General features: G+C 41.2%; 2 protein-coding genes across 4 annotated transcripts in view; one reads left to right on the top strand and one right to left on the bottom strand.

Annotated features, from left to right (window-relative positions):
* Nucleotides 1-24,301, bottom strand: part of LOC106578684 (POU domain, class 6, transcription factor 2) — a 148,447-nt gene extending 124,146 nt beyond the window's left edge. For both annotated transcript variants that reach the window (XM_014157779.3, XM_014157781.3), the window contains exons 1-3: nucleotides 24,190-24,301; nucleotides 1,071-2,834; nucleotides 71-258 (exon numbers count right to left, since the gene is read on the bottom strand). In XM_014157779.3, the coding sequence (XP_014013254.1) occupies nucleotides 71-242 (172 nt within the window). In that variant the 5' untranslated portion in view covers nucleotides 243-258; nucleotides 1,071-2,834; nucleotides 24,190-24,301. The remainder of the gene's footprint in view (nucleotides 1-70; nucleotides 259-1,070; nucleotides 2,835-24,189) is intronic.
* LOC100195256 (vacuolar protein sorting 41 homolog (S. cerevisiae)) overlaps nucleotides 24,299-27,080 on the top strand; it is a 30,382-nt gene continuing 27,600 nt past the window's right edge. Inside the window, exon 1 of one of the 2 annotated variants that reach the window (XM_014157693.3) lies at nucleotides 24,299-24,527. In XM_014157693.3, coding sequence (XP_014013168.1) covers nucleotides 24,510-24,527 — 18 coding nt within the window. In that variant the 5' untranslated portion in view covers nucleotides 24,299-24,509. 2 annotated transcript variants of the gene reach the window in all.

Here is a 27,080-nt window from a genome sequence, read left to right as displayed (position 1 = left end):
GGTCAATCATACCATGACAAGTCTCAGAAAGGAGAGGAGAGACCGAGAACTGTCCTGTCAATGGACTCACCATAGAGCTTGTTGGGAGTGTCCTCTCTGCCCGTGGCCTCGGAGGACAGGAGCAGGGGCTCGTCATTGAGCTTGCTGTCTGGGGTGGCCGCTTTGTCCTCTGCCCGGAGTTCTGCCGCGCTCATCTCGCTGCGCAGGGAGAGCAGCGGCTTGCTCAACTGCCCTGTAATCATCGGATCCTGGAGGGAGCTGGAGAGCCCAGGTGGGGAATACAACAGAACGTGGTTAGATTTGCCTCGCCGCCTCTCACACACTACTCTACACTGGCTTGTTCTCTGTCTACTCCCCTTCACTCCCCTTCTCTCTACCCCTGTGTCTCCCCTCTATCACTCACTAACCACTCTCTCCCTCCCTCCCCCTACCTCTCTCTCCAGCGGTCTCTCTTTTATCTGAGACTGGTGCTGCTCCTGCTGGTATTGGTGGCTGCAACCTGCCTGGTGAAGAGCGGTTACGGATTGTTTGGCTTTGCCATTATACCCTGCAGCCTTCAAGGTTCTTCACACCTCTGAAGGCTCATTAATACCCACAGAACATATGTGTCACAACTTCAGCATTACACACATCCTGTACACGCATACTGTACCTACACATTAAATTGCTTCAGAAATATTGACATACTCTATCTACTGCTACAAATCTACGTCGACAGTTAATTCATTTCTCAAAAGTAAAGCCTGCATGATATTTTAATTAAGAGCAAGAAGTCAACGTTGGCATCATTATTCAGAGGCTACACCAGCAAACGATTAAGTCCTCTTCCAATCAAGAGCAGGAATAGATCGAGGCATATCATTGGTCCTCCCAAAAATGTAATTCTAATGTCTCACAAAAACAAAAACCACCGTAAACTGGAAGGAATTAGAATGACTGTCAGTTAATTACTAACAAAGTAATGTATAATGTAATGTCACGAAGTAATGTTGCTAATTACCGATGTGCAACTACGTAAAAGTGCACCAAATGAAAAATATCATAAATAAACCAACAAAAAGCATACATACCTAAATGAAGCTCCAGTGAATGAATGGCCCAAAAAATATTGTAGAAATTATCTTCTGAATGTCCAAAAAACCTGACAGAAACCAATTAAAACATGCTCGTGGCCACAGAGCAGAGACCAGCTAGTGCACGATGCTTGCTACAAAACCAGAAACATTTTCCTTGATCTTGGTGCATCTGAATAACCACTGCGGGATCAAGCCTAAGGTTGCCTCCCAAGACAAGCAGATGTCACCTCCACTCTCTCTCCTCCCTCTCTGCCTCTCCTGTGTCTCCTCTCCCTCGTGTCTCCTCAGACTGTTACACCTCCCTCCCGCTCTGAGACACACAATGAACAACAGGAACAGAGAGGGGTAAAACTCTCTGTCCCTCTCACTCTGCCTTAATTATGGTTGAGAACATTCAGTCTAAATGGGTTGGAGATGGGGACAGGTGACCAGCATGTATGGCGCGAGGGAAAGAGGGAGAGGGGGGTCAACCTTGCCCATGCGCCAGTCCCCCACTACCTTCACTCTTGCCATGGTGGTCGATGTGTTCCTGTCCAGAGGGTCCTTTTTAATGTGCTCATCAGGGGAACCGAGGGGCTTTGATATGACACATGATAATCTATGAAAATGTTAATCAATAGAAATAGTTTAAGATGTCATCGAAAGGCGAGTCAGCTGGTCAATACTCATATTCCTGGTAACAATGTCTCTTGTCATCAGGGCTTCATTTGTGGAGCACTTAAATATGGGACTCTGCGCATCAATGCACCTCTCTGCCCGGTGAGGTAAACACATTTTCCCCTCTGTCTGAGCCTGGCCTTACTCGCTCTTTGCATCCATTTGGGCCCACCCCCACCTCCCACCTCTTCTCCTTTGAGTCACTTGATAGGTCCACTGGAGGGCAAAATTAATACCTAATTGAATCTTGCAGTCATCAAAATAATCAATAGTTTTTTATTATTTATTCTTCACAGTCTGTCGGCTGTTTGAAAGCTCAGAGGAACAGCAGCAGAAAGCACGGGCAGTGCTCAAATTTCTCTTGTCGTTTGAAAATGTAGTTGTTTGCAAGACATATAGTAAAATAGAGAACAATGAAGGCAATGCCTTTGGTTAGAATGTGGGAGAAATAAAGGGAAAGGGGAATCTTTTCCCCACCAGCTATGATTCAAAAAAATTGAACATGAAGCAACTGACACTTTAGAGTAGGGCAAGGTCCTCTCTGTCCATCCTTCCACATCTTTCCTTTTTTGTATTTTCTCCTTATTTCATCATATCTAATGTTGACATTCCTCTTCCTGACAGACTCTTAACAAGTGGTGGGAATGAGATCACAGCTCTAATCTTCAGTTCCATTGGCGGATAGGTAAGCATCTGTCTCCTCCGCCTTCATCCAAGGCTGTTAATTACATTATTAAAAAGGAGCTCTCGGTGCAGCTCTTCAGCCAAAGTGTGAATGTTTATTTCAACAGAGTAGGTGTGTGTGGTGTGAGGGCTCGAGGGTGGAGTGGGGTGAGTAGAGGGGGGAGTGGGGTTGCTTTACTCCCCCTGGCCGCAGTGCAGGAACAGGGAAAAGCACTCGGCTCTCACCCCTCCCTCCCTCCCACTCCTCTCTTCATACCCCCAGTTTCCATGGAGGAGGTGGTCAGCACAAAGCCCTCAGCGCTCATCAGATATCCATGCTAATAGCTAATGGCCTTAATGCCGTTGTCCCATGAGTCCCCCTGGGCAAGGGGCTTCTGACTTGGACGAACATGCTCCACTCAACTGACATTCAAGGCACTGAAAGAGAATGATAATTAAGTCATGTTAATAATAATAATAATAATGGTAATAACAATAATAAAAACAGTGGTAATAACTATAATAATTGTAGCTTATTCTGTGTCAAACATATAGCATATATGTTATAATATATAATAGTATGGCAATCATTATTTTAAAAGTATAATATCATTTAATTATATCATTTAATCATGTATGAAACATTCCCCAGTTGAAATAAATAATCATACTTTTCTAAATGTAAAAGGAAATGGTTAAATTATAGTGGTAATTTGTTTTCTGAGGTATTTGACAGCAAATCCATAAGCTGATTGAGTATGACAACTACTGTCTTATTTTATTAAGGCATCATTGACATAAACACAGTTACTTGTCATAAATTAAGGACAGGTCATTCTTTGTGGCAGAATGTGTGTTGCTTAAATTTAGATCACAATTGATGTCCCTGAGGAGATAGCAGAGTTGTTACACTTTTTGATGGTTTATAGTGTGTTTGGTTGCCAGATGCAGGGTAAATTAGCCCTTCTATTCACCTAAAGAAGCTTTGTCTCAATACCCACAAAAAAGCACAGGGTCCCAGAAATACAGTAAGACAGGGAGAAGTTATCTGACTTTCGGAGAACCAAATGTCTATAAAAGGTAAGTAAGAGGTGGAAAAAATAATGCATCCTACACCACTAGAATTAGCTGCTATAATGTTCCAGGACCTCTATGGTATGCTGTATGTACGCGCGACGAGAGATGATGATTTGTCTCCGCCTTAAGGTAGGGAAACATACTGTTCCCTCAGTTTGGCATATCTGTTGTGGACTGGGAAGCCTTTACGTTAGTGTCCAGCTATTCTCCTGTTAAAACAAAACTGCGTAAAAAAAAATAAAATATATATATATATATAAGCAAAAAGGTCAAGTGAAATCTAAAATGTACTCAAATCAAATATGAAACGTCTACAATACTGACAGATGTTGTGTAAATATGGCTTTTTCTTTTTGTCAGTAGCCTAATGTAGGCCGTTTAAGAAAAATTGTCTGATACTTTCCTATCCTTTATATACGAGACCCCAGTGCGATTCTTTCAAATGTCTTCTTCAAGACACCAGTATCATGTAGTAAACTAATTGCGAACTTGGAATACAATGTAATGCATAGATTCGCTGAATGTACTAAACCAACTTTTCCCAGAATAACAGTTTAAACCGTCCAACGGGACAGGCTCTATGAAGGTTGTAAATCAGCAGGTCCACAACAAATAAAAGGCCCCGATTGGTCAGGAGTGTGTTTTCTGTACAACAATCCACAGGGCTCTCATTCTGGAGCATCAAAGCCTTTGCTGTGCTAATCTGACTCCTAAAACGGCACAGGAAGCTTTCCCTGTGGAAAATGTAACAAGCTTTTACCTTAGGGAGACAGTGCGACATATGACACAGGTCGTTTTGTGATGCATCTAACACAGCATTCTACTGAACGACTGTAGATCCATATAGATCCACTGTAGATCCATTCATAGATCTGCTCAAAATCGGCTTGGTTGGAACAGCAATGTATCAACTCTAAGAAGGGCCTTTCATCTTCACGTTGATTTAAATACTGCCTGTAGTCAGCATTTAACTCAATCTATTCTGCAATTATACAAAAAAAAACATTTAAAAAGTTGTGCAGTGCATAATTCAGTCAGAGAGAGAGAGTGAGAGGGAAATAGAGATGGATGTCACTGGGCCAACGTTACTTTCGCCCACAGGAGGTTGGTGGCACATTAACTGGGGAGGACGGGCTCGTGGTAATGGCTGGAGCAGAATCAGTGGAATGGTATCTAATACGTCAAACACTGGCTTCCATGTGTTTATTGCCATTCCGTTTGCATCTGTTCCAGAATTTATTTGGGGCTGTCCTCCCCTCAGCAACCTGTGCTATCGCCAATATCATGATTGACACACCCACAGAACCACACAGCATCCTTGGGACTTCTCCTCAAAGTCAACTTCCCCAAGCCCCCCCCCCCCCCCCGGGACCTGCACCATATCCACATTCTCATGAAAGGTGTGAAAATCTGATTTCCCAAAAAGGATTGCTAATTCTCAATGAGGGAAGAGGCAGTGATCGATAAATCATTGCTAAGTAGATTGTAAAGAAAAAAGTATCCCCGCTGGTGTCACTGCATTAGGATTCTTCTGAGGATGGATAAGAGGAGAAGGTAGGTGTAATAAAGCAGAGACAAATCATGCCTTTAGCACCCATCTGGACCCAAGCCACACCACTATAACAGCAAAGTAAAGCCTTATAAATATCATGCTAGTTTGAGGGGCAGGAGAATGAGAACAAACGTTTTCCTCCACTGGTTACCACGCTTGTGTTTTGTCTGATGCACATGATTACATTTTTGCCAAAGGCAACTAGAAAGAGACTAGTCTCCAGCAGTAGCAGTGGTTGAGTAAAATCACTGGGGAAGCCAATTCACCCCCACCCCCAAAAAAGCCATATTACAACCTATGTGTTCTGATAACTGTGTTGTTTGCTCTATAACCTGTTAATTCATATGCCTTGCGAACATGATATATAGGCCTAAAGGCCGAGACACAGTGGCAGAATAAATTCAACCACACTTTTGTTTTATCACAAAACCGGACAGCAAGCTCTGCAGTGGCGTGTATTCATTGATGCCAAGGGAAGCCAGGCTTCCCCAAAAAATGTACCAATAAAAATAGATATTTAGCCTCTCTGTCTTTCATAATGTTCCTTCAGAGACTGAATATTTCTCACAGGAAAAAGCATCAGAGCGAGCGAAACAGCGCCCCTCTGTCTCTCTACGTGGAACCCATCTATCTGATGCTGTCTGGGCCAAAAGAGTATGATATTGTTGCTGCCCGTAGTATTGAAAGCAAGGGAAGCCAGCAAGCATTTAGCCTGCCTTGATAAAGCCATGGACGGAGATAGGGATTTCCATACTGGCCAATGATTATGACGGCTATTCTGATCTAACCATTAATTCATACATTGTTGTGCCGCTGGCCTGAAAGGATGGACATTCAATATGTAGCTAGATGTAGAAGGCTAATGTTAACTAGCTAACGTTGCGCATTAATGGAAGTTAGGCTAGCGAGCAAGCATTTTAGCCAGGTAGCCTAGGACAACAAAAAATTAAAGCATGTACTGTATGACAGACTGATAGACCTTTTCATCAACATGAACTAGAGAAGGATGCATTGGCGTTTCTCTACAAGTAGCGTGCAACACTATCAACAAGGCAGGTCCTATATGTCAATATGTTTTTCTACTTGCACAAATGCGCACGCATACACACATACATATGCACACACGCACACAGATTTTACCCACGCACCGATACTGAACCTCTATCTATTGAAGTTCACAAAGCATATTGCATGTACAATAACAGACAGTTACATGACCTGCAGCATAGTCAAGCAAGTTAATGTTTCCCACATTTTTGGACCACTAAACAACTATTGTTTTAGAGCCACAGAGAGCAAGTCACAAAGAAAACAGGAGCTGCCTCCACTATTCCAGCACCATTTCAACATGATCAAATCCCCTCTGCTTAGTCTAATACAGTGACAATTAAAAGACACCAAAACAATTTAGTCCATCAACGTATGCTAAATATGATATGGCTGTCCATGGTTCTGATTTATGTGTGCCTGTGCATGCGTGTGTGCGTATTTGTATTTGTATTTATTAAGGATCTCCAATAGTTCCTGCCACGGCAGCAGCTACTCTTCCTGGGGTCCAGCAACATTAAGGCAGTTATATACCATTTTAAATATTACATGACATTACATTTCATAACACTTTTCACAACACATTAAGTGTGTTCCCTCAGGCCACTACTCTACTATCACATATCTACAATGCAACGTGTGTACGTGTGTGTAGTGTGTGTCTTATCATGTGTGTATGCATGTGTTTGTGTGTGTGTGTCTCTTCACTGTCCCTGCTGTTCCATAAGGTGTATTTCTATCAGATTCTACTGCTTGCATCAGTTACCTGATGTGGAATAGAGTTCCATGTAGCCATGGCTCTATGTAGTACTGTGCGCCTCCCATAATCTGTTCTTGACTTGTCTTGTGGGGTTTGCATGGGTGTCTGAGCTGTGTGCTAGTAGTTTATACAGACACCTTGGTGCATTCAGCATGTCAATACTTCTTACAAAAACAAGTAGTGATGAAGTCAATCTCTCCTCCACTTTGAGCCATGAGAGATTTACATGCATATTATTAATGTAAGCTCTCCGTGTACATTTATGGGCGACCTGTGCTGCCCTGTTCTGAGCCAATTGTAATTTTCTGAGCTCCCTCTTTGTGGCACCTGACCACACAATTGAACAGTAGTCCAGGTGTGACAAAACAAGGGCCTGTAGGACCTGCCTTGTTGATAGTGTTGTTAAAAAGGCAGAGCAGCGCTTCATTATGGACAGACTTCTCCCCATCTTAGCTACTGTTGTATCAACATGTTTTGACCATGACAGTTTACAATCCAGGGTTACTCCAAGCAGTTTAGTCACCTCAACTTGCTCAAGTTCCACATTATTTATTACACAATTTAGTTGAGGTTTAGAGTTTAGTGAATGATTTGTCCCAAATGCAACGCTTTTAGATTTTGAAATATTTAGGACTAACTTATTCCTTGCCAGCCATTCTGAAACTAACTGCAGATATTTGTTAAGTGTTGCAGGGATTTCACTCACTGTAGTACAGTTGAAGTCGTAAGTTTATATACACCTTAGCCAAATACATTTAAACTCAGTTTTTCACAATTCCTGACATTTAAACCTAGTACAAATTCCCTGTCTTAGGTCAGTTAGGATCACCACTTTATTTTAAGAATGTGAAATGTCAGAATAATAGTAGAGAGTGATTTATTTCAGTTTTTATTTTTTTCATCACATTCCCAGTGGGTCAGAAGTTTACATACACTCAATTAGTATTTGGTAGCATTGCCTTTAAATTGTTTAACTTGGGTCAAACGTTTCGGGTAGCCGTCCACAAGCTTCCCACAATAAGTTGGGTGAATTATGGCCCGTTCCTCCTGACAGAGCTGGTGTAACTGTGTCAGGTTTGTAGGCCTCCTTGCTCGCACACACTTTTTCAGTTCTGCCCACAAATTTTCTATAGGATTGAGGTCAGGGCTTTGTGATGGCCACACCAATACCTTGACTTTGTTGTCTTTAAGCCATTTTGCCACAACTTTGGAAGTATGCTTGCGTCATTGTCCATTTGAAAGACCCATTTGCGACCAAGCTTTAACTTCCTGACTGATGTTTTGAGATGTTGCTTCAGTATATCCACATAATTTTCCTACCTCATGATGCCATCTATTTTGTGAATTGCACCAGTTCCTCCTGCAGCAAAGCACCCCCACAACATGATGCTGCCACCCCCGTGCTTCATGTTTGGGATGGTATTCTTCGGCTTGCAAGCCTCCCCCTTTTTCCACCAAATATAACGATGGTCATTATGGCCAAACAGTTTTATTTTTGTTTCATCAGACCAGAGGACATTTCTCCAAAAAGTACGATCTTTGCCCCCATGTGCAGTTGCAAACCGTAGTCTGGCTTTTTTATGGCGGTTTTGGAGCAGTGGCTTCTTCCTTGCTGAGTGGCCTTTCAAGTTATGTCGATATAGGACTCGTTTTACTGTGGATATAGATACTTTTGTACCTGTTTCCTCCAGCATCTTCACAAGGTCCTTTGCTGTTGTTCAGGGATTGATTTGCACTTTTGCACCAAAGTACATTCATCTCTAGGAGACAGAACGCGTCTCCTTCCTGAGCAGTACGACAGCTGCATGGTGTTTATACTTGCGTACTATTGTTTGTACAGATGAACGTGGTTCCTTCAGGCATTTGGAAATTGCTCCCAAGGATGAACCAGACTTGTGGAGGTCTACAATTTTTTTTTCTGAATTCTTGGCTGATTTCTTTTGATTTTCCCATGATGTCAAGCAAAGAGGCACTGAGTTTGAAGGTAGGCCTTGAAATACATCCACAGGTACACCTCCAATTGAATCAAATTATGTCAATAGCCTATCAGAAGCTTCTAAAGCCATGACATAATTTTCTGGAAATTGCCAAGCTGTTTAAAGGCACTGTCAACTTAGTGTATGTAAACTTCTGACCCACTGGAATTGTGATACAGTGAATTATAAGTGAAATAATCTGTCTGTAAACAATTGTTGTAAAAATGACTTGTGTCATGCACAAAGTAGATGTCCTAACCGACTTACCAAAACTATAGTTTGTTAACAAGAGATTTGTGGAGTGGTTGAAAAACAAGTTTTAATGACTCCAACCTAAGTGTATGTAAACTTCCGACTTCAACTGTAGCTGACATGTATAGTGTTGACTCATCCGCATACATAGACACACTGACTTTACTCAAAGCCAGTGGCATATCGTTATATGCTGAAACGTTCAATGCCACGATTTAGGGAAGGCACAGCGCCAGATATTATGGGGCGTTTGTTGGTGTCAAGCAGAGACCCAATCAGTTATTTAAAATTCATCTTCAGCTGCTCTGAGCTTCCCTTCATAATGTCATTGAATCCCACATGAACTATGATAGACTCCATTTCCAGATGTATATCGTTAGTAAAGATTGAAAAAAGAAAGGGGCCTAGACAGCTGCCCTGGGGAAGCCCTTATTCTACCTGAATTATGTTGGAGAGACTTCCATTAAAGAACACCCTCTGTGTTCCGTTAGACAGGTAATTCTTTATCCACAATATAGCAGGGGGTGTAAAGCCATAACACACACATTTTTCCATCAGCAGACTATGATTGATAGCCACACTGAAGTCTAACAAAACAGCTCCCAGAATATATTTATCATCAATTTCTCTCAGCCAATCATCAGTCATTTGTGTAAGTGCCGTGCTTCTTGAATGTCCTTCCCTATAAGCGTGCTGAAAGTCTGTTGTCAATTTGTTTACAGTAAAATATCATTGTATTTGGTCAAACACCATTTTTTCCAAAAGTTTACTAAGGGTTGGTAACAGGCGGATTACTACTTAAACCAGTAGCGGAATTACTTTTGCTTCCCTCCAGGCCTGAGGGCACACACTTTCTAGTAGGCTTAGATTGAAGATATGGCAAATAGGAGAGGCAATATCATCCGCTAATATCCTCAGGAATTTTCCATCCAAGTTGTCAGACCCCGGTGGCTTGTCATTGTTGATAGACAACAACAACAAAAAATTCACCTCTTCCACACTCACTTTACAGAATTCAAAATGACAATGCTTGTCTTTCATAATTTGATCAGTTATACTGGGATGTGTAGTGTAAGCATTTGCTGCTGGCATGTCATGCCTAAATTTGCTAATCTTGCCAATGAAAAAAAGCATTAAAGTAGTTGGCAATATCAATGGGGTTTGTGATGAATGAGCATCTGCTTCAATGAATGATGGAGCTGAGTTTGCCTTTTTGTCCCAAATTTCCTTTAAGGTGCTCCAAAGCTGTTTAGTATCATTCTTTATATTATTTATCTTTGTTTCATAGCATAGTTTCTTCTTATTCAGTTTAGTCACATTATTTCTGAATTTGCAGTACATTTGCCAGTCGGTTTTGCAGCCAGAGTTATTTGCCAATCCTTTTGTCTCATCCCTCTCAACCATAACATTTTTCAATTCATGGAGTAAGCAATTTCATTAATGTGTCAAGTGCAGCGTCTGGTTGCTCCTCATTACACACCACAGACCAACAAATATTATTTACATCAAAAACATAGGAATCACTACAAAACTTATTGTATGACTTCTTATACAATATCTTAGGCCCAGCTTTTGGAACTTCGGTTTTCCTAGATATAGCTACTATATTGTGATCACTACATCCAATGGATTTGGATACTGCTTTATAACAAATTTCTGCAGCATTAGTAAAGATGTGATCAATACATGTTGATGATTTCATTCTTGTGCTGTTTGTAACTACCCTGGTAGGTTGACAGATAACTGGTTACAGTTTGAAGCTTTTTCTTGAGTTGGCAGCTTGATGAAAGCCAGTCAATATTTCAATCACCCAGAAAATATACCTCTATGTTCATATTACATACATTATCAAGCATTTCACACATGTTATCCCGATACTGACTGTTAGAACTTGGTGGTCTATAGCAGCTTCCCACAAGAATGGGCTTTAGGTGAGGAAGATGAACCTGTAGCCATATTACTTGAACAGTGTTTAACATGAGCTTTAAGCTTTACAGGAATGTGGTTCTGAATATAAACAGCAACACCTCCACCATTGGCATTTCTGTCTTTTCTGGAGATGTTGTAAACATGTTTTGCTATTACTGTATCATCAAAGGTATTATCTAAGTGAGTTTCAGAGATTGTCAGAATATGAATGTAATCTGTTACTAGAAGATTATTGTTTCTTAAGCTACATATGTTAACGTGGGCAATTTTTGGCACTTTTCTGGGATGCTTGATTGTTTTCATTGCTTTACTGGGAAGCTTAGCAGAAGTAGACATGCACATGCTATTTATGTTAGTGCAGGGTGAGCTGCAGAGAGGAATTCCTACTAGGGCACACAGCCTCAGTGCTAACAGTATAACTCTTGTTCATAGGCACATGATTACTACATACAATAGCTGTAGGATCAGCAGAGGCAATTATGGCAGTTAGATGGACATAAATTAGGTTATTTATATTGTGTCTACCAACGCCCATGGGATACTGTACATTTGCTGAAGCATTATGACAATTCAGCGACACAATGGTAGGGATTAACTGAGCTGGTGTTATGACTTCCACCGAAGTTGGTCCCTCTCCTTGTTCGGGCGTCGTTCGGCGGTCGACGTCACCGGTCTTTTAGCCATCACTGATCCACTTTTAATTTTCCATTTGTTTTGTCTTTGTTTTCTACACACCTAACCCTCTGTTTCCCACATGTTTGTGTGTGTGTTTATTGATTGTTCATGTCGGTACTTGTCGGCTGGTTATGTTTGCCGGGTTATGTATTTACGCCCGTTATTTTCGAGTGACTGGTATTTCTCCGCACCTTGAGTATTGTCTGTATACTGGTGCTGTCGTGGAATTAAATACCCTGTACACTCATTTCTGCTCTCCTGCGCCTGATTCACTGCACCAGTTACCCACCGCCTGACAGCTGGGTCTGGGTCATTGATAAATCATTGTCTCAGTGCAGCCTTATAATGCTGTGAAAGGATTCAGGGACCCAAATGACTCCTTATAAAACAAGCTTTGTTTCCAGAAGGTATCCAAATTGCAATGAATGTTATACCCACAGAGCTGCAATAGTCACGTAGCCAGTTATGGAGAACTAAAAGTCTGCTGAAATGTTCAATGCCACGATTTAGGGAAGGCACAGCGCCAGATATTATGGGGCGTTTGTTGGTGTCAAGCAGAGACCCAATCAGTTATTTAAAATTCATCTTCAGCTGCTCTGAGCTTCCCTTCATAATGTCATTGAATCCCACATGAACTATGATAGACTCCATTTCCAGATGCAAGTTTAAAATGTTTGGGAGCAGCTTATTGATGTCCTGTACTCATGCTTCCGGATAGCGCAACGTTTTTGCTCCAGGGACTGAGACATTTCTCAGACATTGAACTGCCCAATACAACGGCCGGAGAAGGGGATTGATAAATCCGCCCCTTCCTACCCTTCACAAAATTTGTGGAACCTTTCACGAGCCCATGAAAGGCAGGATAGCGTACACCCACAGCTCTCGGCGATAGGCCGAGACCTCCTCACAGCAGGCAGAGCCCCGTCAGATCCAGAGAGAGGGAAAGGAGCCAAGCTCGACGACAAAGTTGCTGTTGGATTCAGCGTAGTTGGAGTCAGCACAGCTGTCACAGACACATACAGTTACAGCGATTAAGGCAAACGTAGATCAGGCACCAAGGCGGCGAAGGTATTCTTCATGTCAATCTGCTCTTGACCTCTCGCAGACACTCTAGTCTGTTTAGCAGCATGCCACTGCTTTCGGTTTCCACGACTTGTGACATGGGACCAGCGCTGATTGGAACAATCTTCTTTCTGTTCCTTGTCTACTCCACTACAAGATGGAGGAGGAGAAGCAGATGGAGATGACTTCCTTGGCAGGAAAGTTCCAGGTAGCACAGGGCATTCGGATAGGGACAGATGACAAGGCGGGGATACATCCATCAAGTCCGAGAGGCGTTCAGCCACAGGAGTTGAGAACAAGAAAGTTCCAATTTGCATTTTCCGGATACGTTCATGCAGAATTTAAATGAGCTTTTTGCTAAGAATAGCCACATCATTCCTGTAATCCTCCGCAAGCAAACAATTGCCACATTGGAATTCCGGATTGGCAATATTGTCACGGACAAGAGCGTAATAAACACAACTTCTACAACGCTGGAAACGTTCATTAGCTATTCCAGGTGAATCTGGCTCCATTGCAACCTAGCTAGCTAGCTGGCTGGTTAGTTGGTAAATATCCAGTCCAAACAAGCAGGAAAACCAGTAGTAAAACATATTGACTCACTCTACTTGTAGAGAAACGGCAAGTGCCATCCTCCTCTCTTTCATGTTGACAAAATAATCTATCACAGTACATGCTTTAATTTTTGCTGTCCTAGGCTACCTGGCTAAAATGCTTGCTCGCTAGCCTAACTTCCATTCATGGGCAACGTTAGCTAGTTAACATTAGCCTTCTACATCTAGCTACATATTGAATGTCCATCCTCTCAGACCAGTGGCACAAAAACGTATGAATTAATGGTTGGATCAGAATCGCTGTTATAATCATTGGCCAGTATGGAGATTTAAGTAAAACCACAAGTCCAAATCCCTATCTCCATCCATGGCTAATTAAGGAAAGGGCCAATTTTAGCTAGCTAGCTAGCCACCAGAGGACAACAACACAATGAGATGCAACAATTCAAGTTTTTCTGTCAATGACTGCTCTAATGGGATTTGATAGGAAGGACGCCAAAATGTGACTTGTTTCAGGAAACTAGGTGTATGTCGCGGATCACAACTTCACAGGAGAGCCATTTGAACGTAAACCTTTTTTTCGTTATCAAAATGCCATCTGTAAATATGAATAAAATTGTTAAGTTACGAGCCCAGTTTGTTTAGTCACAGAAAAAGACAAAAACCTTCCCGCTATCCATGATTGGCTGAGATAATGAGTGGGCTGGACATGCTGACTGACGAGTTCGGATTTCTCTGCCATACATCACGCCTCTGTCTATTTGAGCTGGTCAGTATGTGTAGGTAATCCTGTTTAACGTGGCTTTTTCTTATGTATCGCGTAGTAGAACAGGCACAGTGTTGCTCTCCACTTTCTGGAGGACCGAGTTTTGAAATCAGTGGAATTAGAGTATGATAGCTAAGGAGAAGGAAAAAACACCTGTCTCCGGATTACATCTTCGAACTAAGGGCAACCACGGCATCTGTGATAGGGAGAGGCGTCCATCCATGGTGTATATGGGTAAGATAGTGTAGCTAGCTACATTTTCAGACATTACACGTTTCTAATTTGAACAGTAAGTCATTTTCATTTCAAGTTAGTGTATGTTAGCTAGCTAGCTAACGTTAGCTGGCTGGCTCGCTAGCTAATGTTACATGTATGATCTTATTATTTGTATCTTAGAGCCATTTACTTTGCTAGTTATAGCCTAATGTTAGCTAGCTAACATTGAACCCGGTTGGTTAGCTACCTGCAGATTCATGCAGGGTAGAAATATGATGAGTTTGGATTATGGTTCATTTTTTACCTAGCTAGCTAGCTACATGTCTTAACAAAAGACACCACTATGCAAGTAACTATGCAAGTAACTATTTCAATAGATAGATGTAGCTGGTAAATTCGCTCTGGCTATCTACTCCGATTTCAGAGCACTCTCATCTGAGTGTGCCAGAGTGCAGAATAACTGACACATTTATGAACGCTCAACACCTGTTGGATATGGCCGGTGTCAGTCAAGGTTGGCAAAAAAAGCGTAAATTGTTGCCAGCAGCACAGTTGTAGTCACCAACGCTCTGGATAACATGAAAACAGCCTAACCAGCTTCTAGGATGAGTCAAATGGTCAGTGAACGGTTCTTTCACATTAGCCAGTTAGCTTGAGTGCTTAACTGTTGTTGTTAGAACAGAACGCTCGGATCAACTCTTGAAGAGGGGCAACAGGTAGCCTAGTGGTTAGAGTGTTGGACTAATAACCAAAAGGATGTAAGATCAAATCCCCTAGCTAACAATATAAAAATCTATCGTTCTTCCCCTGAACAAGGCAGATATCCCACTGTTCCTAGGCTCTCATTGAAATTAGGAGTTTGTTCTTAACTGACTTGCCTAGTTAAATAAAGGTAAAAAGAGATGGGTGGTGCTAAAGCTTAAGAGGGTATGAATGGGTGTAGACAAAGAAGAGCTCTACAGGTGGTACCAAAACATTCAAAGGCCATTTTCTCAAAGTGAAGTTACAAGTTGATCAACTTTCAAAGCAGAATTACTTTCCATTGTTCCTCAAATACAGTGTATGATATACCATTTTGTAGTTCTGTGTCTCTGCTTTTAGCCAATGTAAAAAACACAATTTCAAATTTTGCTACATAAACTACATAAGCCCTGACCAACAAATACAATATGAGCCTATCATAGCCTGTAACGTTTTTCAGGACAAGCCCACATGACAACAGCGGCCTCAGATGCCAGCAGTAACTTGTCCTCCACATATAGCACAGTTTTTGAACCTCTTTGAATGTATCACCTCATTGGGTTTTTATGTCACCAGAGATTCTTAGTCATTAACTATCTAATATAAAGTAATTGCAGAAGGGGGTAGTGGGTCGTATCTACTGTTGGTTGATCATAATTTGGGGAGAAGCAATACTTTGAATGTCAACTAGATTACATTTTATTCCTGCTCAGAGAGAAAATGAATAGCTAATCCCAGCCTGCAATTACATGGAAATGACTTACAATATTATCTTTCTGCTGAAACACATTACATTCCTCTTGATACCTTGTTTGACATTAATGATAAACTGGAATAACTATTATTTCACTGCCTACTAATGAAGTTACTGGGTGTGTTGGCTAGCTTTGTGTATTGGTTGGAGTTATGCATTGTTCTGGTGGTTGGCGACAGAAAAGAAGCATACCTCAATATGGCCCGGCTTCAACAACAAAAAACGTTCCTGTCAACCAAAGCATATGTATAATCTCTAGGAACTGTACTTACCAGACATAAAGTGAAATGTGTCCCTCGTTATCAAATGAACATCAGAATCCAACTTTTGTCCAAACCGCAGCACTTTTTTTTTGGTGAAGTCGGCTATATTGTGGTATGTTTATTTTCCGTCGCCAACCACCAGAACTAATCACAACTCAGGGTGTCCAACCAATACAGACTCTCGATTTTGGGTCCCAAAGCTGTATTGGCCAGAAATGCTCTATGGCTGCTCTCAAGGCTCATATGTTACAGGGAATGCCAATAGCAGGTGTTTCTAAAGGCAATATGTTAATATAATACCCTCAGTTATTTCTAATCAAAACAGCTGGGCATCTATTATTGGCCACTATTCTGGAGTATTGGCCCTCAAATGTAGATAGGGCCTAGGCCTAGGTCATAGCCAAATACACCTAGCCTATGTACTGCTGTCATGAATCTATAGAGATTATAGGGATTACAATATATCTTATTGTTATTGGACACAACAGGCAGCTAGGTGTTTCATACTATTTTAACAATAGGCTACCCTTTTTTCATCTGAGTAGCCGAAAGTGGCAATGCTGACCACTAAAATACTCACAGGAGGTAGTCCCAGGAGGTAGTCCCACATGGCAAACATTTTCTCATAAACAGCTAGTTACGTGCTTCTAACATGTGGCATAACAAATACAACAATTAATCGATTGATGGTGACTCAATATTGCTAGCCAATCCCGGGACCAGTTAACAAAACTCAACTCTGCCTCTATGTAATAGAACAGAGTTGAGCGTTCCTCAGCTACACGTGCTACCTTGATTGATTTTAACCCAACAAAACGGGAAAAAATGTATATATATATTTTTTCTTTGACGTCACGTGCGGACAGTAATGTCAAATTGCATTGTCTAACAACTGTGAATGTGTTCACTTATTATAATATTCTAAACATTTATACAGTATACTGTCTATAATACATAATGAGGCTAGATGTTTTTTCTATTACTAAAATATGTTTATTTTGTGTTGCACTGTAGCCTATTTCTAGAAAATGCATAGACTAAACTTACTCAGACAACACTGATAGGCCCACAATTGGAGAACACATATTTGATATCCTACAAATGTCCAGAACTGGATAAAATATAAAAGGGAAATGTGTGCTTATGACGTGCTTTTAAGACAAGGTTACAACAAATGTACCTTCTCTGATACCTGCAGGGCCAAAGCCTCTCATGTGTTCACAGTAGACCAGCATGGAGTATTGATTTGGCTGGAATCACTCAGATCTGAGAGAAATGTGTTAGTTGATTGTTTCCCAGCAGGTCCTTCTTCTAGTGATGCGGTGGCCCGGTGGGATAGAGGAGGTAAGAGGTAAAGCCATTTCTAGCTAAGATGCAGCGCTCTGCTTGCATCGATTTTGGGAGGTATAAGTGTAGCTTGGAAGAGTAGCTGCGGCTTTCGCAACATGGGGATCCTAATAAAATACCTAAAATACCAAATAAGCAGGGGTTAAATTGGGCCAGGTCCAGCTGGGTCCGAGACCCGGCACCTAAACTCAGCAAAAAAAGAAACGGCCCTTTTTCAGGACCCTGTCTTTCAAAGATAATTTGTAAAAATCCAAATAACTTCACAGATCTTCATTGTAAAGGGTTTAAACACTTTCCCATGCTTGTTCAATGAACCATAAACAATTAATGAACATGCACCTGTGGAATGGTCGTTAAGACACTAACAGCTTACAGACGGTAGGCAATTAAGGTCACAGTTATGAAAACTTAGGACACTAAAGAGGCCTTTCTACTGACTCTGAAAAACACCAAAAGAAAGATGCCCAGGGTCCCTGCTCATCTGCGTGAACGTGCCTTAGGCATGCTGCAAGGAGGCATGAGGACTGCAGATGTGGCCAGGGCAATAAATTGCAATGTCCGTACTGTGAGACGCCTAAGACAGCACTACAGGGAGACAGGACGGACAGCTGATCATCCTTAGTGACAGACCACGTGAAACAACACCTGCACACGATCGGTACATCTGAACATCACACCTGCGGGACAGGTACAGGATGGCAACAACAACTGCCCGAGTTACACCAGGAATGCACAATCCCTCCATAAGTGTTCAGACTGTCCGCAATAGGCTGAGAGAGGCTGGACTGAGTGCTTGCAGGCCTGTTGTAAGGCAGGTCCTCATGCGGTATCCTTCCTGCAGGCTCATCCTGATATGACCCTCCAGCATGACAATGCCACCAGCCATACTGCTCGTTCTGTGCGTGATTTCCTGCAAGACAGGAATGTCAGTGTTCTGCCATGGCCAGCGAAGAGCCCGGATCTCAATCCCATTGAGCACATCTGGGACCTGTTGGATCGGAGGGTGAGGGCTAGGGCCATTGCCCCCAGAAATGTCCAGGAACTTGCAGGTGCCTTGGTGGAAGAGTGGGGTAACATCTCACAGCAAGAACTTGCAAATCTGGTGCAGTCCATGAGGAGGAGATACACTTCAGTACTTAATGCAGCTGGTGGTTACACCAGATATTGACTGTTACTTTTGATTTTGACCCCCCCTTTGTTCAGGGACACATTATTCCATTTATGTTAGTCACATGTCTGTGGAACTTGTTCAGTTTATGTCTCAGTTGTTGAATCTTGTTATGGTCATACAAATATTTACACATGTTAAGTTTGCTGAAAATAAACGCAGTTCATTTACATTTACGTCATTTAGCAGACGCTCTTATCCAGAGCGACGTACAAATTGGTGCATTCACCTCATGATATCCAGTGGAACAACCACTTTACAATAGTACATCTATATATATATATATTTTTTTTTTTTTTTGGGGGGGGGGGTTAGAAGGATTACTTAATCCTATCCCTATCTCACAGTTGACAGTGAGAGGACTTTTTTTTGTTGCTGAGTTTATAATCCAAATGAGAGCCAGGCACAGCTGGGACCCAGTACCTTTGGTTATTGGAATTCACTAATGAAAAATTGTTGTCCAATTTACCACAGCCAACAATACGAGTAAGCAACAGCAAAATCAGATAACCCCATAGTAGAATGTTTACCTATTTAAATGTTCAGCTTGTTAAATTCTATGCAAGAAAATAATATTCCTCTTCAGGCGATAATATTCCTCTCCCTCCACACAGGGAGAGAAATATTCATGCCCAGTCATTCTACAACATTCTTTAAAAAACCCTAGAGTCGATGTCTGCACCCCCATGGAAATGTAATTAGCGTAATAAACAATCCCCATAAACATCTGTCAGTTTAAGCTAGAGATATCAGTTTTGCACTGGATGCATCTCCATCCACCGCATCTGCCGTATCCGCCGCTGTCGCACTTCCACATTGGCGGAGAAAGTTGACACTTCAATCGGTTTGGCCTACAAACTATTATATCTCTGGAAAGATGAGACTCTCACGAACACGATGGTGTTCTCCGTTTTGCACTGCGACCTCCATAAGCGTCTTGGGAATCGTCTGAATTCGGTACAGCCAATCTACCAACTTCTGTCTGTAGTGTCCGAACAATTTGGGCTCCATACTAATAAGACTCTTACGAACACGTACATGTCAGTTGTGTTGCTCTAGAAGGCCTGCAGGCCTCACAAGACTCGTCTGAAAGTCTCCCTGTACCAGTTGAAAAAATGTATGAAAGTACTGTATATACTGTATGGAGACTGTGCCAAAAATAAGAGGTTAAATACATGTATACATATTTTTTTTTCTTTTACTGATCTTTCATATATCTCTCAGATATAGGACAGACACTTCAGAACAAACTTCCTTTAGATTTTCCGGGGTACTATCTGTTGTTCCATGTAGTGAATCTGTCATTCAATACGTTTGTATGGGCTAATAGCAGTCCAAAAATAATTTTTCATCAAATAATTGTATATATTTTTTTGGGGATACTTCAAGGGGTCTTTAAATATCAAATCAAATAGCTAAGTGGTCCTTGGTATGACCTTCTTAAAACAATTCCATACCCCCCCCCCCCCCCCAGTTTTGATGACCACTGTTAAAAGAGGAGGATCAAGGAGCTTTCTAGTGTTACTAGGTTACACTTATTTCTTAAAACCAAGAAATGTGTAAAATGCACAATTTTATAACCTGAGTTTTTAGCAGCGGCATTGGTTTATGCGTCAATGGCATTGAATGCATAGGAAAGACAGGGGATACATGTAACACGGGTCAGGTGTAACAGGTAGGCCTACATTATATTCACAGTACATGATCATTGGTTGACTGAGTGCCACTGGAATGTTTTGTTTGACATTCAAGTCATCAATATGTTGGTTTTTAAAGTTTGTGATCTAGCTAATAATTAGCCCAATTGGGTAAATGCAGACGGGCAACTCTCAGCCTATTTATTTATAGCCACTATGCTGCATCAGGTGGGGTAAATTGGGTGATAATGCTTAAATAGAACATCTGCCTGATAATATGGACCAATGTTATTGGGCTAATTTCTGGAGGGGGAAATTACATTTTAGATGTCAGCATCATTCTATTTTAATTCACTTTAGAGTAGAATGTCCTTTTAAAAACTCACTAGAATTGACCTTCTCACACCCTCCAAAACCTGCAGTATGCTGTGATAGGTATGTGGCTAAGAGCATTGGGCCAGTATGTGAAAGGTTGCTAGTTCTAATCCCTGAGCCGACTAGGTGAAAATCTGTTGATGTTCCCTAGAGCAAGGCACTTAACCCTAGTTGCTTTGGCTAAATATAATGTGCTTTTGTCAGTATATATTGTTTAGGCTAATACACTACTATAGTGAGATAGAACCGGGTAGAACGGCATATACCTACAGGTACATTTTTCACGTCCCACCTTGTATGATTGAAGACTAAGGATATGCAGGTAGCCTAGTGGTCAGAGCGTTGGAGTAGTAACTGCAAATGTTGCTAAATCGAATCCCTGAGCTGACAAGGTAAAAATCTGTCATTCTGCCCCTGAACAAGGCAGTTAACCCACTGTTCCTAGGCTGTCATTGATAATAAGAATTTGTTCTTAATTGACTTGCCTAGTTACATTTTTTGTTATTCCTGTCTTGATATCACATTGACAAGAACAGATCACCGGAGTGTTAGTGCAATGACAAAAGACTGTTGGGAGAATGATAATGTCTTTCAAAACATGTGTCTATATTTAGTAGCTGCATTGGTGTCAGAAGTGGGATGGCGTGAGGGACTTGGTATACACTTGTCGCCAAAAGTTTTTAGAATGACACAAATATTAATTTTCACAAAGTCTGCTGCCTTAGTGTGTATGATGGCAATTTGCATATACCCCAGAATGTTATGAAGAGTGATCAGATGAATTGCAATTAATTGCAAAGTCCCTCTTTGCCATGCAAATGAACTGAATCCCAAAAAAACATTTCCACTGCATTTCAGCCCTGCCACAAAAGGACCAGCTGACATCATGTCAGTGATTCTCTCGTTAACACAGGTGTGAGTGTTAACGAGAACAAGGCTGGAGATCACTCTGTCATGCTGATTGAGTTCGAATAACAGACTGGAAGCTTCAAAAGGAGGGTGGTGCTTGGAATCATTGTTCTTCCTCTGTCAACCATGGTTACCTGCTAGGAAACAAGTGCCGGCATCATTGCTTTGCAGAAAAAGCCCTTCACAGGCAAGGATATTGCTGCCAGTAAGATTGCACCTAAATCAACCATTTATCAGATCATCAAGAACTTCAAGGAGAGTGGTTCAATTCTTGTGAAGAAGGCTTCAGGGCACCCAAGAAAGTCCAGCAAGCGCCAGGACCGTCTCCTAAAGATGATTCAGCTGCGGGATCGGGGCACCACCAGTACAGAGCTTGCTCAGGAATGGCAGCAGGCAGGTGTGAGTGCATCTGCACGCACAGTGAGGTGAAGACTTTTGGAGGATGGCCTGGTGTCAAGAATGGCAGCAAAGAAGCCACTTCTCTCCAGGAAAAACATCAGGGACAGACTGATATTCTGCAAAAGGTACAGGGATTGGACTGCTGAGGACTGGGGTAAAGTCATTTTCTCTGATGTATCCCCTTTCTGATTGTTTGGGGCCTCCGGGGAAAAAAGCTTGTCCGGAGAAGACAAAGTGAGCGCTACCATCAGTCCTGTGTCATGCCAACAGTAAAGCATCCTGAGACCATTCATGTGTGGGGTTGCTTCTCAGCCAAGAGAGTGGGCTCACTCACAATTTTGCCTAAGAACACAGCCATGAATAAAGAATGGTACCAACACATCCTCCGAGAGCAACTTCTCCCAACCATCCAGGAAAAGTTTGGTGACAAACAATGCCTTTTCCAGCATGATGGAGCACCTTGCCATAAGGCAAAAGTGACAACTAAGTGGCTCGGGGAACAAAACATCGATATTTTAGGTCCATGGCCAGGAAACTCCCCAGACCTTAATCCTATTGAGAACTTGTGGTCAATCCTCAAGAGGCGGGTGGACAAACAAAAACCCACATATTCTGACAAACTCCAAGCATTGATTATGCAAGAATGGGCTGCCATCAGTCAGGATGTGGCCGAGAAGTTAATTGACAGCATGCCAGGGCGGATTGAAGAGGTCTTGAAATAGAAGGGTCAACACTGCAAATATTGACTCTGCATCAACTTCATGTAATTATCAATAAAAGCCTTTGACACTTACGAAATGCTTGTAATTATACTTCAGTATTCCATAGTAACATCTGACAAAAATATCTAAAGACACTGAGGCAGCAGATTTGTGAAAATTAATATTTGTGTCATTCTCAAAACTTTTGGCCACGACTGGAGAGAGGTGTCGGGATACTCTCTCCTGAAGGAAGGGGGTAATATAGTGATGTCACTAGCGATATTATCAAGAGGTTCAGACATCTTGGTGTAAGGGTTAAGGTGTTGGCTTGACAGTTGTTGGACCTGGGTTGAAATCCCAGTTGGGGCTATGCATGCTATGTTTAGTAGAATAATAATTAATGATTAATAATAACAATTTTACTGCAATGACCTCAATAGGTCATGAATAAAAGAATGTCCACTTATAAACCAGGGTTGCTACATATTTATTATTATAGCAGCAGCAGGAATGGATTCTGCAGTGGTGAATTATACACTGTAGATAATCTTTGGGTGCAGTCAAAGAGGTAGAGGCCAAAGTGAAAGAGTTGACTCCGCCCGAAAATCTGTCTGTGCAGATTAAGCAGACTTGGTCTGTTTAAAGACGCACTATGCAGAAATCGCTCCTCCATTTCCTGGTTGCTAAAATGCTAATAGTTTGCCTAATTTCAATTTATGTCAAAAAACAAGCAAGTATAGTGTAGAGAATCATTGTACCATCTAAATGCTGTGAAATATACTTTCATATTGTATTGTATTTTCTGCTGTTTGAAGCTGGCATAAAACCGAAAGTAAAAGCCAGCAAAACGAAACTTAAGAACGGGAAACATAGAAATAATGCACATAGAACAGATCTACTGCTTTTTAGACTTGCGTTCAATGAGAATGACAGATCTATAACACAAAATTTCTATGTGAATTTAGTCAGGTTGCCCAAAAGGTTACATATTGCAGATTTACACTTCCCTCGCTAACTTTAAACATCAGCTATCTGAGCAGCTAACCAATCGCTGCAGCTGTACATAGTCCATCTGTAAATAGCCCACCCAATCTACCTACCTCATCCCCATATTGTTTTTATTTACTTTTCTCCTCTTTTGCACACCAGTTTCACTACTTGCACATCATCATCTGCTCATCTATCACTCCAGTGTTAATCTGCTAAATTGTAAATACTTTGCTACTATGGCCTATTTATTGCCTTACCTCCTCACGTCATTTGCACAAACTGTATTTAGACTTTCTTTTTTTCTATTGTGTTATTGAGTGTACGCTTGTTTATTCCATGTGTAACGCTGTGTTGTTGTTTGTGTCGCTTTATCTTGGCCAGGTCGCAGTTGTAAATGAGAACTTGTTCTCAACTAGTTTACCTGGTTAAATAAAGGTGAAATAAAAAAACAAAAAATATGCTTAAGGGGGCAATGCATCATATATACAGTCATTGGGACAATGACCGAGTGTCGAATTTGGTCAAGATTAAGGTGAATTGCTATTTTTATAGGCGAGGCTTATTTTATAAGTTTCATAATACTTAAGTTATAATGAGAGTGATATGTCTTCTACAAAAATATAATTGGCTAGAATGTTCCCACCTGATCGTGCCTCCTCCCGCAATGTATTTCCATTAGTAGAGCGCTCAGTCGACCATCTTGGCAAAATAATAGATCCCCTTTGGTGCAGTCCATTTGACAAGAAAACCTCAGAGAACCATAATACCACACGTTTCCGGTTTCTGTCATGTGATTTTATATGACTTGCATAGTGCGTTTGTCAACAAGAAACCGTTTTGGTATCTGGAGAATTCAGTGAATTCGTTTAGTTTTCTTTTGCGTACCATTAGCTAGCTAAATATTTAAAGCCACTAATGGTTAGTTGAAAACAGAACGCTGTTCTGCTATCGCTTCCAATCATCATGGCAGAAGTAGAGAAGGTAAGCGTAGCCTATCGTCTCATCTGTTTTGCAATCAAATCAATTTATCTTCGTGCATTGGCTTTTCTAGGATATTATTCTAACAAAATTATTTATTTGCATTTGTAACCTAGTATGCATGTGATGAAGACAGTGCGTTGCTGAAAAATGTAAACAAAGACAACAGTATTTTGCTAGTTATTCGTATAACGCCAGCGTGTAGTCCTAAAACCCGGAAATAAGTTAGCTCTGTTTCTTTAGCCACCCCATGTGAAAAATGGGGGAAAGAATAGGGTTTTGGAATACACGCCGAAAATAAGGCCTGAGGTTATACATTTTGTTCTATTAGATGATAGCAGTGAGTTACCATGACCTTTGTGAATTATGAGCCCTTTGTGTTTTTGTTACATCAATTCTAAAAAATTCACAAAGTGATGTTCCCTGATGATCATCTAGAAACCTTCTTTACCACGGACCTTATTTTCGGCATTTATGGTTGATTTTGCAAATACGGGCACTTTTATTTGTACTTTTTTGGGGGAAAATGGAACCTCTTGAAACTGCTTTTTATCTATCAGAATATTTTCTTCACTCTGTCTGGAAACAAGATTGAATAGCGTCTGAGACCATACTATTTAACAATATAAAGATTTTGATCGGTTTCCCCAAATACCCGAGGGGAAATGTCAGTACCACCACGTCATAAATATTGCTATTTTAGTTGAAAAGGCAATTACAGAAATTGTGCCCAATGTATTTTATATAACATTTCACATTATTTATTTTTTGGGAAGTTTTCTTAATTATATGAATTCATCATGTCTAGATATCCATATATGCCTTGGTGATACTCAAAAACATGTATTTACCACATCAACATTGTCATATTTTACATTATTTTAGGACTTATCTTAAGAACATGTTCACATATGGGAAAAATCATCTATATCAATTGTAATTTAATACACCTTTTCCTCAAAAATATGTACTGTGATGGTAATGACTTAGTGTTGTGGTAATGACAGCATGGTGGAAATGACATATAAACAACTGATGAAAATAGCATTAAATATTTTTATGTCACATATGTTTAATTTCATTGAAGATATAGAACACACCATTCAAACCTCACAATTTTGGGATTCAATGCATTAGGCAGAAATACATAGTTGGAAACACTGGTTGACATTAAACAAATTATTGTTCACTGGTTGCAGTCTATTAATTCAGACTCGTGAGATAGGTGTGTGCTCACTCAATATTAGGTTTTGCCCTTAATACCCTCTTTTGCTCAACGAGAGAGCACATTTCCTCCGACTGCGCCATCAAGGATCATATGCCGTTTTGTCACTGGATGAGGCTCAGGGACAAGCCCAAACACATTTTCTGGTTGGTACCATACAATGTCCTCTCTCATTGGCCAAAATAATCGGTTGGCTCCCACACGACTCATCGTCTTGACTAGAGCGCAGCTCTCTGCATCAACATCTTGTATAATACCAGGGTAAGGGTCATATATAAATCATATTTCACAACACTTTCCAATCAGGCCTTCGGATATGTCAGAAATGGGCTGTATTGCGCTAGGAGATGGCTGTGGTGCTGTGCAGGTTAACGTAGAAGGTTGTGCTTTGTCTGCCTCTGTTTTGGCCCACAGACTGTAATAATTCAATAATCACATAGAAGTGGAGTCATTTGAGGTGCGGGTAGGTCATCATTGTGTAGTTGTAAGACTTAAGGTGAGTGTGGCAGTGTGTTCCTTGACAGGTATGACACCATAACCACTCTTTTCTGGATAGGTGATGTTCTGTTTCTTTGGTTTATTTTCCATTGCCTCCTTTTTTCCCTTTTTTCTAGCTGGGAAAGTTGTGAGGTGGGTTTCAGTTCACCACTTTCTTTTCTCTTGAGATATCTTTCTTTTTGTTTCTTAACATACTCCTGGTGTCTTTTATAGGATCTTTGATTTTATTTATGTACACTACATGATCAAAAGTATGTGGACACCTGCTTATTGAACATCTCATTCCAAAATCATGGGAATTAAAATGGAGTTGGTCCTTTTGCTGATTATAACAGCCTCCACTCATCTGGGAAGGCTTTCCACTAGATGTTGGAACATTGCTGCAGGGACTTGCTTCCATTCAGCCACAAGAGCATTAGTGAAGTCGGGCACTGATGTTGGGTGATTAGGCCTGGCTCGCAGTCGGCGTTCCAATTCATCACAAAGGTGTTCGATGGGGTTGAGGTCAGGGTTTTGTGCAGGTTGGTCAAGTTCTTCCACACTGATCTCGACAAACCATTCCTGTTTGGACCTCGCTTTGTGCACGGGGGCATTGTTTCCGTTTAAGAAATGCTTTGCAACAGAATAGGCCTAATGAATAAGCCCCTGTTAGCCAAGTACCTCAACTCCTCCACGGAGTTGAGAGCAGACTCGTTTTTGAAAGGAATTTCAGACTCCTTTGATTCGCTTTGCAGTTGATACTTAATTTTTTTAAATTCTAGAGCGACTGCCCCTAAAGTAATTTCTCGTTAGACCTATGTGGCATCGATATGAGTCAAACATTTATTCTAGTG

Source organism: Salmo salar, chromosome 19 (assembly GCF_965601325.2).
Source record: "Salmo salar chromosome 19, fSalSal1, whole genome shotgun sequence".
Lineage (NCBI taxonomy): Eukaryota > Metazoa > Chordata > Actinopteri > Salmoniformes > Salmonidae > Salmo > Salmo salar.
This window is presented reverse-complemented; position numbering and strand designations above follow the sequence as displayed.